General features: G+C 38.6%; 2 protein-coding genes and 1 long non-coding RNA gene across 3 annotated transcripts in view; all 3 read left to right on the top strand.

The window, feature by feature from the left end:
• phyl (phyllopod) overlaps positions 1 to 18189 on the top strand; it is a 413007-nt gene that overhangs the window by 27559 nt on the left and 367259 nt on the right. The gene's annotated exons all lie outside the window — the stretch shown is intronic.
• LOC137246011 (protein transport protein Sec24D-like) lies at positions 4067 to 7374 on the top strand. Its single transcript, XM_067777144.1, has 5 exons — positions 4067 to 4208; positions 5687 to 6228; positions 6294 to 6520; positions 6581 to 6812; positions 6869 to 7374. The coding sequence occupies exons 1-4, from the start codon at positions 4067 to 4069 to the stop codon at positions 6762 to 6764; spliced, it is 1095 nt and encodes a 364-aa protein (XP_067633245.1). The 3' UTR covers positions 6765 to 6812; positions 6869 to 7374.
• Positions 16767 to 17282, top strand: LOC137246662 (uncharacterized). Its single transcript, XR_010951632.1, has 3 exons — positions 16767 to 16886; positions 16946 to 17180; positions 17237 to 17282. It is a non-coding gene; the product is annotated as an uncharacterized lncRNA (long non-coding RNA).

The raw sequence follows: 18189 nt of genomic DNA on the forward strand, positions 1-18189 counted from the left end.
CGACGATAGACAATATTTTTCTGCTTTCAAGCATTGCCCAACTGAATTTTTCACGTAATAAAAGAACTTTTGCCTTTTTTGTAGATTTCTCGTGTGCTTTTGATACGATTCCCCCAACATGCTCTTTTATAAACTAGCCTCCTATGGTCTTTCAACTCATATGATTGAAATTTTAAGATTAGTCTACGCTAATATGTCTTGTAAAGTTCTGTCTGAAGGCAATCTGTCAGAGCCTTTCCCTGTTAATCACGGTGTCCGCCAAGGATGCCTCTTAAGCCCGGTTCTATTCTCTTTGTTCTTAAATGACCTAAATGACTATTTGTGCGGGGTGTCAGGGTTAAGAACATTAATGTGAAGGAACAGGAAATGGTAAACTTCCTTTACAACTATTGTAGTCAATGGGCACTAACTGCCAACTTGAACAAGTCAAAAATCATGGCATTTAGGAAAGGTGGTAGAGCCCCCGGCTCAGGGAAATGGATCTACGGTTAACGAATACAAATACATAGGTGCACTTCTCACTTGTCAACTATGTTTTAATAAACATTTGGACTCAAAGCTAGTGGATGCTAAGAACGCTATTAACGCAACGTGTCTGAGCTATATTAATAACTCTCGGATCTGTTTGTCGCAGAAAATAAAAATCTACGAGGCTGCTTCCAGGTCCATTATGTTTTACGGCGCGCAGGTATGGGGGGTTAACGAATTCGACCAAGTTGAGAGACTTCCTAGATTTTTCGTAAATAAACTGATATTCCTTCCCTCTAATACGCCAAACTACATGTTGCATCTGGAAACAGGCTTTCACTCCCTATATTTACATACGCTTTGCCTGCACATGCTCTATATCGCCCGCTGCTTTCGTCGATCAAATGACAGCGTATTCTAGCAGAGGAGACTTCCAACCTGGGGATTTCTTGGATAAAAACTTGGAAAGGACTTGCTAACATCGTCAATCTACCTTTCATTACGCAATTGACATTAGCTAATATACAGTTCTTAACTTCCTCGCTCTTAGAACGCTTAGCTGAGTATAATACAAATAGGTTCCTCGAAATGGCTCGGAAGTCTACTACACACGACCTTTACCCGGCCCTTTTGGCGTTGGAGAGTATGTATTTCACTGATGATTACAGTGCATATGCAGCCAGTCTGATTCTCCGGGCACGTGGAGGTTTGTTGAATCTAACCGCAAGAATCTATAAAAACATATCGTCTCCTCTTTGAACAGTATGTACCTCGCAGGAGCCAGAACATTTTTCACTTTATTGGCACATGTCAGATATATAACAACATTCGTTCCCTTTAGTTTGGTGAAAGAACTTTAGATATGGCCAAGGTGGTTCCCAGTTTATATGGATTTAACTTCGACGCTCTGGCCAAGTTTTTCGCGGAAAGCTTTAAAATTAGAGACTTATTATTAAATGAATTTTTGTAACTCGGTAGTATTTTATTTAACACGTGGTGCGACACACAACATACTCTGTTATTGTCGCTATTATTTAAGTGTTTTGATGTACGCAAAAGCTTAAATCATACTCTGTATCTGATTTTTTGGAAAAAATAAATATATACTACTACTACTATTATTTAAAGATGACGTTATTTTTGTTTGCTGCAAAGTGGGTTCTGAAAACATATTAAGTGGCCTCAACTCATATTATATTTTGTAAAAAAAGGAGTTTACCATGTTGCACACCTGCTTCGGTAACTGTTTCGAGCTGAATGTCTTGCTGTAAGGACGGCTGAGGTTGCCTTTGCATTACCGCTGCCATTGGCAGTTCGACAGTTGGATGGTGGCTTGCATACATATGTTTTTTTAAATTACTGTAGGATGTTTTGTACGAAATATTTTTTTTGCAAATATTACATTTTGCATGCGTTTCATTTATGAGTTCGTAAATTGACACATTTCACTTTTTTTACTATAGAATGCTGTCATCTTTCACTAGGTATTAAAACGAATCTTTAATAAATTAATACAACCAACTTTTCGCAGCCAACCAGATCAAAACGTCGTTTATAAAAAACTCAATTCAAAATAACGTCTCGTGAAAGAGCAAGCTAGCTAAAAATAAACACAACCAGGAGATGCAGAGGTGATTTTCATTCTTCATGAAGAAATATGTTGTTGTGGTAGCGATAAGGTTGCTCCCCGAAGGCTTTGGGGAGTGTAATCGATGTAATGGTCCTTTGCCGGATACATATCCGCTTCGGTACCACAGCACCATTAAGGTGCTAGCCCGACCATTTCGGAAACGATTTATGTGGCCACATTAAACCTTCAGGCCATTCCCTCCCTCCCCACCCCCAAGTTCCATGAGGAGCTTGGGGTTGCCAGAGCCTCGTCTATTAGTGAAACAGGATTCGCTGCGGATAGGTGAGGTTGACAATTGAGTTTGGAGAAGCTATATATTGCGCTGGCAACCTGAAGGGTTGCGCTACACAGCCCCTTGAATCTGGTATTTTAGTGGCCTCTTACGACAGCATACCTACCGCGGGAATATTCTGACCCCCTAACCCGCTGGGATATCATGAAGAAATATTGCCATAGTCGCTGTTGGCGAAATGCTGCCAAAGGTGATTGTCATTCAAAAAACGAAATAATTTTCATGCTGAAGGAAAATCGCCAATCACTGATATATTTGAATACCCTTCAAAAAACGGGAGTACTCCATAAATAGTGTAAGGAATACTCGTTTAGGAGTATAGGACATTGCGATGTCTTAGGAGTGGAGTAGGTGATCCCACTCTCGCTTTGTTTGTGAGTATTCCATAGAGTACATACGTGAGAGTACTTTCCAAAGTACTCTCACTGTAGTACTCCATGGAGCACCCACAGAGGAGCATATGCCAAAGTACTAAAGAGGAATTGTGTCGGAAAGAATTATCGGAGTGAATTTAATTTAAAATGAAAGTAAATGAAGAGGGGCAATACAACTTTTATATTTTATACTACGAATATTCCTTTGTTATTTAGCATTTGCGTGAATAAAGAAACTAATATTTCTCTATACCAGTGCGCGGTTGCATTTTATCAGAGTTGCCATGGTAAAAGTTTATTATCAGTTATTTGTATGCAATATTTTAGTTTTGACAACTCTGTTCGATCGTCATCGTGTCGTGATCACGGTCGTTAAAAAACGAACAATGATCGGCTGATGGTGGTCCGCAAATGCATTGCAAAGGAGTATTGTTATAGTACTCCAACATGAAGAAAATGGAACACGTAATCCAACAATTTTTGCAGGGTTGAACAACACAATATAGCGATCACAATTCGAGTCGCTTCTACAGAATATCGGTGTATCGATTTATCGGTGGGAACCAGATACGGAAGTTGGCTGCTTGGTTGTCTTCCTCATTCTTTTTTTCTTTTCGTTTTGGCTGGGTAAGGGGAAGGTTCATTTTGCTAGAACTTGCCCGATTTGAAATAAAAAAAATTGGTTGCCACCAGCGGCGAAGTCTTCGATTTACTAGTACCTACTAGGATGATTCATGAAAGAGGAAAGAGGCTGAGGAAATAACCGATCTACAACCCAAACTAAACAATTCATTTTCGAATTTGCATCAAGCAAAGAACATTTTCGTTTCCAGGTAATTCCATATGGGGGCACAGCTATGCAGCTGGTTGGATGATATTGATGGTATTGCCTGCGGCGTTAAGCACCTGATCGTTAAATGATTAATAACAGTGTTGATGAGGCATAAATATAAAGGGTAAATAACATTCGTTGATTTTGGTGCACTCATGACCCAATTAGTCCTCTGGCCACTGTTCTAGCTTAAGGAAAAAGGAAAAATTTCCACGCCACTAATTACGTTCGCGTAGGCTCATATCAAATATTTCAGCCAAGTGTTTTCGCAAGCGCCTTAGCTGGTACCATCGCGTTAGGCGTGTAAACCAATATTTCACGAGGTCTGCATTGTCTATACACCTTAGCGGACCCCAGCCTCAACTGGCGGAGAGGAAAGGGCAATTAACTCAACCGACGTTATCAAAACTGTGGCACGGTCGCACTCAAAAAGTTCAGCTCAACCGACACAGCATCATAACTCCCACCACATGAGTACGCATCATCATCATCATCAGCAGTCGCACAAATCACCTCATCATAATCAAGCGCATCCAACGCCAAGAGAGATTCCGACACATAGTGGAAATGGCAATATTAGTCAACAACAGCACAATATTACCGACACAGTGGGTGAGTTCTGTCCATAGCGAAAACAAGTAAGGCAAATTTATTATATTCCAATTTACGCTAAAACAAAGATGACAAATCCAATATCAGTAAAAAGAAGTTTTCCAGTTCATTCGAGGACGAGTTTTTGTTTAAGGATTTGACTTTTCACTGTCAAAAGTCACTTCGAAAATTTCTTACTTCCTACCTAGATGCATATGCATGTACAATATCATTTTGAAACCTCCTGTGAGGATATGTAAAAAACCAAGAGAAAAGTTGGGTATCAGCGGAAAATGAAGCAGAAGCTGGAAAAGGAGTTGATTAAAGAATTACGCATCTTGAAATATTTTAAATACCTATATTTTTCCATCTTCATTACTTATAATTAACAGAAAAAAAAAGTAATATACAACACTTGTAAACTTATACCTATATATATGATCAATACACTAAGTCATACTGCAACTATGACAACATATAAGATATCTAGACACCCAACATAAAAAGCGATGAGCACTAAACTTTTTTTTGGCAAGACACACAACAAATTAATTACTACAAAAAAATATTTAGCACTTAGTCTAGTATACATACATATTAGAGATATACGCCGCCGCCGAATGTCAAAAATATCGGCGCGGCGGCGGCGTTTATCGGCGGAGTATATCTCTAATATGTATGTATACTAGACTAAGTGCTAAATATTTAAATTCTCCTTTGAAATGATTCTCAGCTCACACTTAAGTTACATATACATATCTTCAACACGTATGAGAAGGGTTTGAAAAATCACTTTATTTGCTTAACTATAAAATAGCGTCTGAAATCTTAATTTTTATTTTCACACGTCATCATTCAACACCCAAGTCTCCCGGTTTGACATTTCCTAAAGTTGGCGGCCCTATTCCCAACTAGTCCCTTTGAGTAAATCACATTGGATATAGCCTATCAGTGATGTTTAAATATGACCAACACGTGACGGCTCCTGTTACAAATGTGAATACGTAGGCACATTTTTTAACCAGTCTAGGCTTTGTCCTTCGCAAGAACACTGAAAGTGGTGAAGCAAAAGCTTTATCAAGACAGTCGAACAAATGACCGGGTGTTCTACTACCCTAACATAGGGGATAGTCCAACTAGTCTAAAAACTGAAGGCGGTCATCCATATGAGCTCTTATATCATAACGCCGAAAACTAAGACTATTGAACTTGGTCCACATTTTAAAGCTTTTATCCACGGTCCTTGTAAAGTTTAAAGAGCGGTACGCAGATTACAAGTAATTGCTCAAGAAAAATTTAGCCTTTTTTCTTGCGTGAAAAATAGTAGTATGGAAGTAATTTGGATGTTTAAAAATCCACGGTGAATAGTGAAACAAGCAAGAAGAAGAGCACATAAACAAAAGAAATGTAAAGAATGTCACTTCCCTTATTGGGGACAGTATACGCAAACATATATTTTTAAATAATTTTCTGCCTAATAAATGTTGTTATTTTTCTAGACTGGTCCTCAAATTGGTCAGCTACACAACCAACATCAATTGCAGGCTGTGTTACATCTCCATACCAGCAAACAGGTGAACAGCAAATGCCACCGCAACTGGGTCCAATGACACGACAGTCTGGTCTAATGCAGTCACCATCCGGTCAAATACCACCTCAACACCGTATGCACCAGCAATTTTGTGTCCATGAGCAACATGGTCCTCCAGGTATTCCGCCCGCATCTATTGCACCAGGTGGGGCAATGACACCACATCCAGTTATGCCAAGGTATATACCACAACAGCAACCGGGTTATGCAATGCCACGACAGCAGCAGCAACAACCTCCCCAGCCTGGCTATCTGCCAATGCCACAACAGCCGGGCTATCCACCACAACCTGGTTATCCTCAACAGCCAGGTTATCCTCTAAAACAACCAGGTGCACCAGGTGGTTACATGGGTCAAATGATGCCCACAACACAATATGGACAGGCGCCAATGCTTAGTCAGCCACGCATGCCGGGTCAACCCCCAATACTCGGACGTCCTGGTTATAATGTATGCTAATAAAACTAATATATTTCAAATATTGCTGATGATTATTTTTGTATTATTTTCTTTAGCAATTACCTGCACCTGGTACTGGTATATATCAACAGCCGCAACAGTATGATCAAGCCCAACGCCGTTTAGATCCCGATCAGATGCCAAATCCGATAAGCGTTATCATTGAAAATCAACATAGCGCTGGTAGTGCTTTTACTACTAATGAACAGGGTTTATTATCACCATTGGTAACCACAAAATATGTGGTACAAGATCAGGGTAACTCCTCGCCCCGTTACGTTAGGTATTGATATTCGAAATTAATGTTTTGTTTGGCAATTACATTGATCCTTCTCGTTTGCAGGTCCTCTTTGTATTGCATACCTGCACCAGCTGATTTATTAAAAACAACAGCTTTGTCCATTCCACTTACCGTCTCACCAATAGCACGCACGGTTGAGGGTGAATATGAGCCACCCATTGTAAATTTTGATGGATTGGGTCCAATTAGATGTAATCGTTGCAAGGCTCATATATGCAATTTGTAGATGCTGGTCGTCTTTCCCAATGTCTTGTGTGTAAAGTAACAACAGATGGTAAAAAAATCTTTCACTTTTACTTGTGTTCATTGATCCATATTTTTTCTCAACAGTGCCAAATTAATATTTCCAACATTTGGGCCACACCGGACAGCGTATCGATAAATATGAATGTCCTGAACTTGTGTTGGGTACATTTGAGTTTTTGTGTAAAAAATGTTTGGGTACCGATAGCTCTCAAGGTAAACCTCACCTCATATCCAACATCAATGCCTCGCATTCAATTGTGGACGCTATACGCACTACATTGGGTCCACGCAGTATGGACAAGCATATTGTTGATTCCAGTGGCAAGGCCACAATTTCAAATGATGGTGCAACCAGTATGAAACTATTGCATATTGTGCATCCAGCCGTAAAACTCTAGTCGACATCGCCAAATCTCAAGATGCCGAGGGAAGTTTTTTGTTATATTAGAATTTGTAGAACAAAAATGTTTCTCTTATCAGGTCAGCGAACCAGCACCACTTAAGTAGTACTTTAAGCAGGTGAAATCTTAAAACAAGTTAAGTCATATGTTGAGGAAGGCGTTCATGCACGTATCATCATTAAAGCTATATGTAAAGCATTACAATTATACATGACCAAAATATGATATGGCTGTACATGTAGAAGCGCCAATCAAAGCAACAACAACGTGCTTTATTGGAAAAATGCGCTGCCACAGCAATGTCCTCCAAACTTGTTCATCAACAAAAAGATTTATTTTCTAAAATGGTTTTAGACGCTGTATTTTCCTTTGATGGGCCCAAAGTCATACAAAAAATATAAAATCGCATTATAAAATATAGTATTGGAATTGAAGGCTTTTATTCAGTCTATAATTTTCACTTTCAGACTAAGTATGTATATACAAAGAAACATTAAAAACTAAAAATAAATATACATACAAACAGTGGCTCCGAAATCTATAATAGAAGCCACCTAAACAAAAGTTGCAAAAGTTACAAAGAATTAATCAAACTTTGAAAAACGGACATCACAATTTGCACCTTTTTCGGCAGAGGGTCTAGCAAATTTTTGAGTAGGCAGTTTTGTAGCCTAATCAATTTCAAAATAATAGTGTAAATGCTAGAACGACTAAAAATTTTATCTGAATTTTCGCACACTCACGCTTCTGGCAAGCAAGTGACGATATGTACAGTGTGCGCCAAAACTAAAGCACCGAAAATTCTCTGTTGCTTTTGGTTAAATAAAATCATAAGTGCAAGTTCTTAACTCAATGAGGCGTATACTTTAAATTAGTTGCAATTTTTTTGACAGATAGCCCATTGGAAGTTTTGTCAAAAAGCTACAACTAACTTTAAGTACCCACTTAATTCTGACTAAGAATATGCCCCAATAGTTTGCTTTTATTTATGAAGACCACATCGACGGCTGAGTGGAACATCATCGTATTTGAAAATTTTTTTCGAAAATGCCATTTCTCAGAAATTGTTTCACGAACGCCTTAAATTAGAACTTGCAACACGTACTTTCTCCCAGACTCTCATGGAAACCACATAACGCGAATAAATTTTGGAGCTCATTACTAGATCCTCCAATAGCGAATATATATACTTTGAGGTACCTATTGATGAAAAAGTGTCTATAATTACTGATAAAATTAAAACGGCGGCACACCACTGCAAAGGAAAGTGTCATTTCGCGCCGAAAAATGCATAGTTTGATAGCAAGGAGTTAATGAACGCTTTAAATATGCTCAGAAGGAGGAATACAGATTGCGATAGGATTAAGTAACTCACTCTTCGTAAAAAATATGTTAAGCTCTGTAATTCTCTATGTGTCAGAATGTACAGGTTCACGCCTATGTTGACGATATACAACTGTATTTCTCCAGTCGTGTCGGTCTTGTTGAAGATTTGTGCTATAAAATAAATTGTGATCTGTCATCTATTTCACAATGGGCTACTGTTAATTGTCTTTGTTTGAATGCTGTTAAGTCATATGTTTTGCCTATAAGTAGTAGTATAGTGCATGTAGAAGATATTCCAAATTTGTATATTGGTAACGCTGATTTAGCATTTACTGAAAAGGTTAAAAATTTGGGATTTGTTGTAAACTCTACGATGATTTGCTCAGACCATATAAACAAAGTTGTAAGCAAAGTGTATATTGTTCTACGTAGATTACGAATGACAGCTTCATTTACTCCTCTTGAGACGAGAAAGAAACTGGCACTTCAACTAATTCTACCCCACATCACCTATTCTGAGCTTGTATATAGCAAGCTAGATTCTGCTTCGTCGCACAAAATTGATGTTGCGTTTAACAATGTTACGCGTTACGTCTACAGACTCAAGAGATATGATCACATCACTGCATGGAAGACCAAAATTCTGGGGTTTACTATTTCCGACTATCTTGCTGCTAGAAATTGTACGTTCATGTATAAGCTTTTAGAATTTAAAGCTCCGGAATACCTTTACGTTAAATTAATACTAACAAGATCCAGAAGGCATCAAACTCTGATAATCCCTAAATATAAATACCTGTCCTCTTCAAGGCTTTTCTTCGTTAATGCTGCTAGGCTCTGGAATTCAATTCCAGAAGATGTCAAAGCTGTTATGGGTAGATGTAACTACAGAAGGGTAATTCACAATTATTTTATTTATACCGTGTGAAAGTGATTGCGATCTGACTTGCTCTATACATATTTCATTCCTTTCTTTTTCCTTTTACTAAATTTTTCAAATTCTGACTTTAAAATTACAAATATAATATTAATATTAAATCAGTTTTGAATTTAAAATACTACGACTATGTTGTAAGTTACTTGCGAATTTTAATAGACCTAAGTTTTAAAATATATGAATTTCCACTTTTGTATTGTACTTTAAAAGACTCAGTCTTATATGTACACCCATATATTCTAAATAAATAAGTAAATAAATAGGAAGAAATTAGAGTGGCGATGTAAGGAAATTGAACAGCTTAGTAGCGTTAGGAATTCAAGTGACTGGTGGCGGCTAGCAAACTCACTTAAAAAGGTCCGTTGTAAAGTAAGTTGTAACCTTCAGATCCGTGAGTTCCATCTTTATTTCAAAGAACTCCTATACCGTAATAATATTGATTCGTGCGTGCACTTAGCAATGCCCCAGCTTTCTGATCCCTTTATTGATGCTCCTTTTGAAAGTAGCGAACTCCAATTGGTTATTGATAGTACCAAATGCAAAAAAGTCCCTGGGCAGGATGGCGTATGTTATGAATTTTACAAGTTTGCTCCCCAATGTTTCCTCAATGAACTGCTGGCGCTTCTAAACTTTATTTATTTGAGAAAGAATATTCCTTCCTCTTTCAGTTCCTCCATCTTGGTTGCCCTCTTTAAGAAAGGTGGCCCTAACGCTACTATAAATTACAGAGGTCTGTCTTTGCTAGACACTATTTATAAAATCTTTTCTGGGCTTTTACTTGGTCGCATAAATGCTTGGATGGATTGTAACAATATTTTAAGTGAGTCTCAGTCCGGTTTTCGCAGAATCTATTCGACGATAGACAATATTTTTCTGCTTTCAAGCATTGCCCAACTGAATTTTTCACGTAATAAAAGAACTTTTGCCTTTTTTGTAGATTTCTCGTGTGCTTTTGATACGATTCCCCCCAACATGCTCTTTTATAAACTAGCCTTCTATGGTCTTTCAACTCATATGATTGAAATTTTAAGATTAGTCTACGCTAATATGTCTGGTAAAGTTCTGTCTGAAGGCAATCTGTCAGAGCCTTTCCCTGTTAATCACGGTGTCCGCCAAGGATGCCTCTTAAGCCCGGTTCTATTCTCTTTGTTCTTAAATGACCTAACTGACTATTTGTGCGGGGTGTCAGGGTTAAGAACATTAATGTGAAGGTGCTAATGTACGCAGATTATCTGATCTTGCTTGCGGAATCACCGGAACAGCCACAGGAAATGATAAACTTCCTTTACAACTATTGTAGTCAATGGGGACTAACTGCCAACTTGAACAAGTCAAAAATCATGGTATTTAGGAAAGGTGGTAGAGCCCCCGGCTCATGGAAATGGATCTACTGTAGCGAAGTTTTTGAAGTAGTTAACGAATACAAATACTTAGGTGCACTTCTCACTTGTCAACTATCTTTTAATAAACATTTGGACTCAAAGCTAGTGGATGCTAAGAACGCTATTAACGCAACGTGTCTGAGCTATATTAATAACTCTCGGATCTGTTTGTCGCAGAAAATAAAAATCTACGAGGCTGCTTCCAGGTCCATTATGTTTTACGGCGCGCAGGTATGGGGGGTTAACGAATTCGACCAAGTTGAGAGACTTCCTAGATTTTTCGTAAATAAACTGATATTCCTTCCCTCTAATACGCCAAACTACATGTTGCATCTGGAAACAGGCTTTCACTCCCTATATTTACATACGCTTTGCCTGCACATGCTCTATATCGCCCGCTGCTTTCGTCGATCAAATGACAGCGTATTCTAGCAGAGGAGACTTCCAACCTGGGGATTTCTTGGATAAAAACTTGGAAAGAACTTGCTACCATCGTCAATCTACCTTCCATTACGCAATTGACATTAGCTAATATACAGTTCTTCACTTCCTCGCTCTTAGAACGCTTAGCTGAGTATAATACAAATAGGTTCCTCGAAATGGCTCGGAAGTCTACTACACACGACCTTTACCCGGCCCTTGTGGCGTTGGAGAGTATGTATTTCACTGATGATTACAGTGCATATGCAGCCAGTCTAATTCTCCGGGCACGTGGAGGTTTGTTGAATCTAACCGCAAGAATCTATAAAAAGATATCGTCTCCTCTTTGCACAGTATGTACCTCGCAGGAGCCAGAACGTTTTTCACTTTATTGGCACATGTCCGATATATAACAACATTCGTTCCCTTTAGTTTGGTGAAAGAACTTTAGATATGGCCAAGGTGGTTCCCAGTTTATATGGATTTAACTTCGACGCTCTGGCCAAGTTTCTCGCGGAAAGCTATAAAATTAGAGACTTATTATTAAATGAATTTTTGTAACTCGGTAGTATTTTATTTAACACGTGGTGCGACACACAACATACTCTGTTATTGTCGCTATTATTTAAGTGTTTTGATGTACGCAAAAGCTTAAATCATACTCTGTATCTGATTTTTTGGAAAAAATAAATATATACTACTACTACTATTATTTAAAGATGACCTTATTTTTGTTTGCTGCAAAGTGGGTTCTGAAAACATGTTAAGTGGCCTCGACTCATATTATATTTTGTAAAAAAAAGGAGCTTACCATGTTGCACACCTGCTTCGGTAACTGTTTCGAGCTGAATGTCTTGCTGTAAGGACGGTTGAGGTTGCCTTTGCATTACCGCTGCCATTGGCAGTTCGACAGTTGGATGGTGGCTTGCATACATATGTTTTTTTAAATTACTGTAGGATGTTTTGTACGAAATATTTTTTTTGCAAATATTACATTTTGCATGCGTTTCATTTATGAGTTCGTAAATTGCTACATTTCACTTTTTTTACTATAGTATGCTGTCATCTTTCACTAGGTATTAAAACGAATCTTTAATAAATTAATACAACCCACTTTTCGCAGCCAACCAGATCAAGACGTCGTTTATAAAAAACTCAATTCAAAATAACGTCTCGTAAAAGAGCAAGCTAGCTAAAAATAAACACAACCAGGAGATGCAGAGGTGATCTTCTTTCTTCATGAAGAAATATGTTGTTGTTGTTGTTGTAGCGATAAGGTTGCTCCCCGAAGGCTTTGGGGAGTGTTATCGATGTAATGGTCCTTTGCCGGATACAGATCCGCTCCGGTACCACAGCACCATTAAGGTGCTAGCCCGACCATTTCGGGAACGATTTATGTGGCCACATTAAACCTTCAGGCCATTCCCTCCCTCCCCACCCCCAAGTTCCATGAGAAGCTTGGGGTTGCCAGAGCTTCGTCTATTAGTAAAACAGGATTCGCTGCGGATAGGTGAGGTTGACAATTGAGTTTGGAGAAGCTATATATTGCGCTGGCAACCTGAAGGGTTGCGCTACACAGCCCCTTGAATCTGGTATTTTAGTGGCCTCTTACGACAGGCATACCTACCGCGGGAATATTCTGACACCCTAACCCGCTGGGGTATCATGAAGAAATATTGCCATAGTCGCTGTTGGCGAAATGCTGCCAAAGGTGATTGTCATTCAAAAAACGAAATAATTTTCATGCTGAAGGAAAATCGCCAATCACTGATATATTTGAATACCATTCAAAAAACGGGAGTACTCCATACATAGTGTAAGGAATACTCGTTTAGGAGTATAGGACATTGCGATGTCTCAGGAGTGGAGTAGGTGATCCCACTCTCGCTTTGTTTGTGAGTATTCCATAGAGTACATACGTGAGAGTACTTTCCAAAGTACTCTCACTGTAGTACTCCATGGAGCACCCACAGAGGAGCATATGCCAAAGTACTAAAGAGGAATTGTGTCGGAAAGAATTATCGGAGTGAATTTAATTTAAAATGAAAGTAAATGAAGAGGGGCAATACAAATTTTATATTTTATACTACGAATATTCCTTTGTTATTTAGCATTTGCGTGAATAAAGAAACTAATATTTCTCTATACTATATTATGTATACATAAAACCAGTACGCGGTTGCATTTTATCAGAGTTGCCATAGTAAAATTTTATTATCAGTTATTTGTATGCAATATTTTAGTTTTGACAACTCTGTTCGATCGTCATCGTGTCGTGATCACGGTCGTTAAAAAACGAGCAATGATCGACGGAAAGGAGTATTGTTAGAGTACTCCAACATGAAGAAAATGGAACACGTAATCCAAAAATTTTTGCAGGGTTGAACAACACAATATAGCGATCACAATTCGAGTCGCTTCTACAGAATATCGGTGTATCGATTTATCGGTGGGAACCAGATACGGAAGTTGGCTGCTTGGTTGTCTTCCTCATTCTTTTTTTCTTTCGTTTTGGCTGGGTAAGGAGGAAGGTTCATTTTGCTAGAACTTGCCCGATTTGAAATAAAAAAAATTGGTTGCCACCAGCGGCGAAGTCTTCGATTTACTAGTACCTACTTGGATGATTCATGAAAGAGGAAAGAGGCTGAGGAAATACCCGATCTACAACCCAAACTAAACAATTCATTTTCGGATTTGCATCAAGCAAAGAACATTTTCGTTTCCAGGTAATTCCATATGGGGGCACAGCTATGCAGCTGGTTGGATGATATTGATGGTATTGCCTGCGGCGTTAAGCACCTGATCGTTAAATGATTAATAACAGTGTTGATGAGGCATAAATATAAAGGGTAAATAACATTCGTTGATTTTGTTGCACTCGTGACCCAATTAGTCCTCTGGCCACTGTTCTAACTTAAGGAAAAAGGAAAAATTTCCACGCCACTAATTACGTTCGCGTAGGCGCATATCAAATATTTCAGCCAAGTGTTTTCGCAAGCGCCTTAGCTGGTACCATCGCGTTAGGAGTGTGAACCAATATTTCACGAGGTCTGCATTGTCTATACACCTTAGCGGACCCCAGCCTCAACTGGCGGAGAGGAAAGGGCAATTAACTCAACCGACGTTATCAAAACTGTGGCACGGTCGCACTCAAAAAGTTCAGCTCAACCGACACAGCATCATAACTCCCACCATATGAGTACGCATCATCATCATCATCAGCAGTCGCACAAATCACCTCATCATATTCAAGCGCATCCAACGCCAAGAGAGATTCCGACACATAGTGGAAATGGCAATATTAGTCATCAACAGCACAATATTACCAACACAGTGGGTGAGTTCTGTCCATAGCGAAAACAAGTAAGGCAAATTTATTATATTCCAATTTACGCTAAAACAAAGACGACAAATCCAATATCAGTAAAAAGAAGTTTTCCAGTTCATTCGAGGACGAGTTTTTGTTTAAGGATTTGATTTTTCACTGTCAAAAGTCACTACGAAAATTTCTTACTTCCTACCTAGATGCATCATTTTGAAACCTCCTGTGAGGATATGTAAAAAACCAAGAGAAAAGTTGGGTATCAGCGGAAAATGAAGCAGAAGCTGGAAAAGGAGTTGATTAAAGAATTACGCATCTTGAAATATTTTCAATACCTATATTTTTCCATCTTCATTACTTATAATTAACAGAAAAAAAAAGTAATATACAACACTTGTAAACTTATACCTATATATATGATCAATACACTAAGTCATACTGCAACTATGTCAACATATAAGATATCTATACACCCAACATAAAAAGTGATGAGCACTAAACTTTTTTTTGACAAGACACACAACAAATTAATTACTACAAAAAAAAAATATTTAGCACTTAGTCTAGTATAATACATATTAGAGATATACGCCGCCGCCGAATGTCAAAAATATCGGCGCGGCGGCGGCGTTTATCGGCGGCGTATATCTCTAATACGTATGTATGCTAGACTAAGTGCTAAATATTTAAATTCTCCTTTAAAATGATTCTCAGCTCACACTTAAGTTACATATACATATCTTCAACACGTATGAGAAGGGTTTGAAAAATCACTTTATTTGCTTAACTATAAAATAGCGTCTGAAATCTTAATTTTTATTTTCACACTTCATCATTCAACACCCAAGTCTCCCGGTTTGACATTTCCTAAAGTTGGGGGCCCTATCCCCAACTAGTCCCTTTGAGTAAATCACATTGGATATAGCCTATCAGTGATGTTTAAATATGACCAACACGTGACGGCTCCTGTTACAAATGTGAATACGTAGGCACATTTTTTAACCAGGCTAGGCTTTGTCCTTCGCAAGAACACTGAAAGTGGTGAAGCAAAAGCTTTATCAAGACAGTCGAACAAATGACCGGGTGTTCTACTACCCTAACATAGGGGATAGTCCAACTAGTCTAAAAACTGAAGGCGGTCATCCATATGAGCTCTTATATCATAACGCCGAAAACTAAGACTATTGAATTTGGTCCACATTTTAAAGCTTTTATCCACGGTCCTTGTAAAGTTTAAAGAGCGGTACGCAGATCACAAGTAATTGCTCAAGAAAAATTTAGCCTTTTTTCTTGCGTGAAAAATAGTAGTATGGAAGTAATTTGGATGTTTAAAAATCCACAGTGAATAGTGAAACAAGCAAGAAGAAGAGCACATAAACAAAAGAAATGTAAAGAATGTCACTTCCCTTATTGGGGAAAGTATACGCAAACATATATTTTTAAATAATTTTCTGCTTAATAAATGTTGTTATTTTTCTAGACTGGTCCTCAAATTGGTCAGCTACACAACCAACATCAATTGCAGGCTGTGTTACATCTCCATACCAGCAAACAGGTGAACAACAAATGCCACCGCAACTGGGTCCAATGACACGACAGTCTGGTCTAATGCAGTCACCATCCGGTCAAATGCCACCTCAACACCGTATGCACCAGCAATTTGGTGGCCATGAGCAACATGGTCCTCCAGGTATGCCGCCCGCATCTATTGCACCAGGTGGGGCAATGACACCACATCCAGTTATGTCAAGGTATATACCACAACAGCAAACGGGTTATGCAATGCCACGACAGCAGCAGCAACAACATCCCCAGCCTGGCTATCTGCCAATGCCACAACAGCCGGGCTATCCACCACAACCTGGTTATCCTCAACAGCCAGGTTATCCTCTAAAACAACCAGTTGCACCAGGTGGTTACATGGGTCAAATGATGCCCCCAACACAATATGGACAGGCGCCAATGCTTAGTCAGCCACGCATGCCGGGTCAACCCCCAATACTCGGACGTCCTGGTTATAATGTATGCTAATACAACTAATATATTTCAAATATTGCTGATGATTATTTTTGTATTATTTTCTTTAGCAATTACCTGCACCTGGTACTGGTATATATCAACAGCCGCAACAGTATGATCAAGCCCAACGCCGTTTAGATCCCGATCAGATGCCAAATCGGATAAGCGTTATCATTGAAAATCAACATAGCGTTGGTGGTGCTTTTACTACTAATGAGCAGGGTTTATTACCACCATTGGTAACCACAAAATATGTGGTACAAGATCAGGGTAACTCCTCGCCCCGTTACGTTAGGTATTGATATTCGAAATTAATGTTTTGTTTGGCAATTACATGATCTTTCTCCTTTGCAGGTCCTCTTTGTATTGCATACCTGCACCAGCTGATTTACTAAAAACAACAGCTTTGTCCATTACACTTACCGTCTCACCAATAATAGCACGCACGGTTGAGGGTGAATATGAGCCACCCATTGTAAATTTTGATGGATTGGGTCCAATTAGCTGTAATCGTTGCAAGGCTCATATATGCAATTTGTAGATGCTGGTCGTCGTTTCCAATGTCTTATGTGTAAAGTAACAACAGATGGTAAAAAAATCTTTCACTTTTACTTGTGTTCATTGATCCATATTTTTTCTCAACAGTGCCAAATTAATATTTCCAACATTTGGGCCACACCGGACAGCGTATCGATAAATATGAATGTCCTGAACTTGTGTTGGGTACATTTGAGTTTTTGTGTAAAAAATATTTGGGTACCGATAGCTCTCAAGGTAAACCTCAACTCATATCCAACATCAATGCCTCGCATTCAATTGTGGACGCTATACGCACTACATTGGGTCCACGCAGTATGGACAAGCATATTGTTGATTCCAGTGGCAAGGCCACAATTTCAAATGATGGTGCAACCAGTATGAAACTATTGCATATTGTGCATCCAGCCGTAAAACTCTAGTCGACATCGCCAAATCTCAAGATGCTGAGGGAAGTTTTTTGTTATATTAGAATGTGTAGAATAAAAATGTTTCTCTTATCAGGTCAGCGATGGCACGACTCCAGTAGTGCTTTAAGCAGGTGAAATCTTAAAACAAGTTAAGTCATATGTTGAGGACGGCGTGCATGCACGTATCATCATTAAAGCTATATGTAAAGCATTACAATTATGCATGACCAAAATATGATATGACTGTACATGTAGAAGCGCCATTCAAAGCAACAACAACGTGCTTTATTGGAAAAATGCGCTGCCACAGCAATGTCCTCCAAACTTATTCATCAACAAAAAGATTTATTTTCTAAAATGTTTGTAGACGCTGTATTTAAAATCGCATTATAAAATATATTATTGGAATTGAAGGCTTTCATTCTGTCTATAATTTTCACTTTCAGACTAAGTATGTATATACAAAGAAACATTAAAAACTAAAAATAAATATACATACAAACAGTGGCTCCGAAATCTATAATAGAAGCCACCTAAACAAAAGTTGCAAAAGTTACAAAGAATTAATCAAACTTTGAAAAACGGACATCAAAATTTGCACCTTTTTCGGCAGAGGGTCTAGCAAATTTTTAAGTACGCAGTTTTGTAGCC

The sequence above is a fragment of the Eurosta solidaginis genome, chromosome 3, assembly GCF_040869045.1.
Source record: "Eurosta solidaginis isolate ZX-2024a chromosome 3, ASM4086904v1, whole genome shotgun sequence".
Lineage (NCBI taxonomy): Eukaryota > Metazoa > Arthropoda > Insecta > Diptera > Tephritidae > Eurosta > Eurosta solidaginis.

Coding starts and splice junctions, on each gene's coding strand:
- LOC137246011 (XM_067777144.1), top strand. CDS start 4,067: ATGAGTACGCATCATCATCATCATCAGCAGTCGCACAAATCACCTCAT. Junction 4,209..5,686: donor CAATATTACCGACACAGTGG/GTGAGTTCTGTC, acceptor TTATTTTTCTAG/ACTGGTCCTCAAATTGGTCA. Junction 6,229..6,293: donor TCGGACGTCCTGGTTATAAT/GTATGCTAATAA, acceptor TATTTTCTTTAG/CAATTACCTGCACCTGGTAC.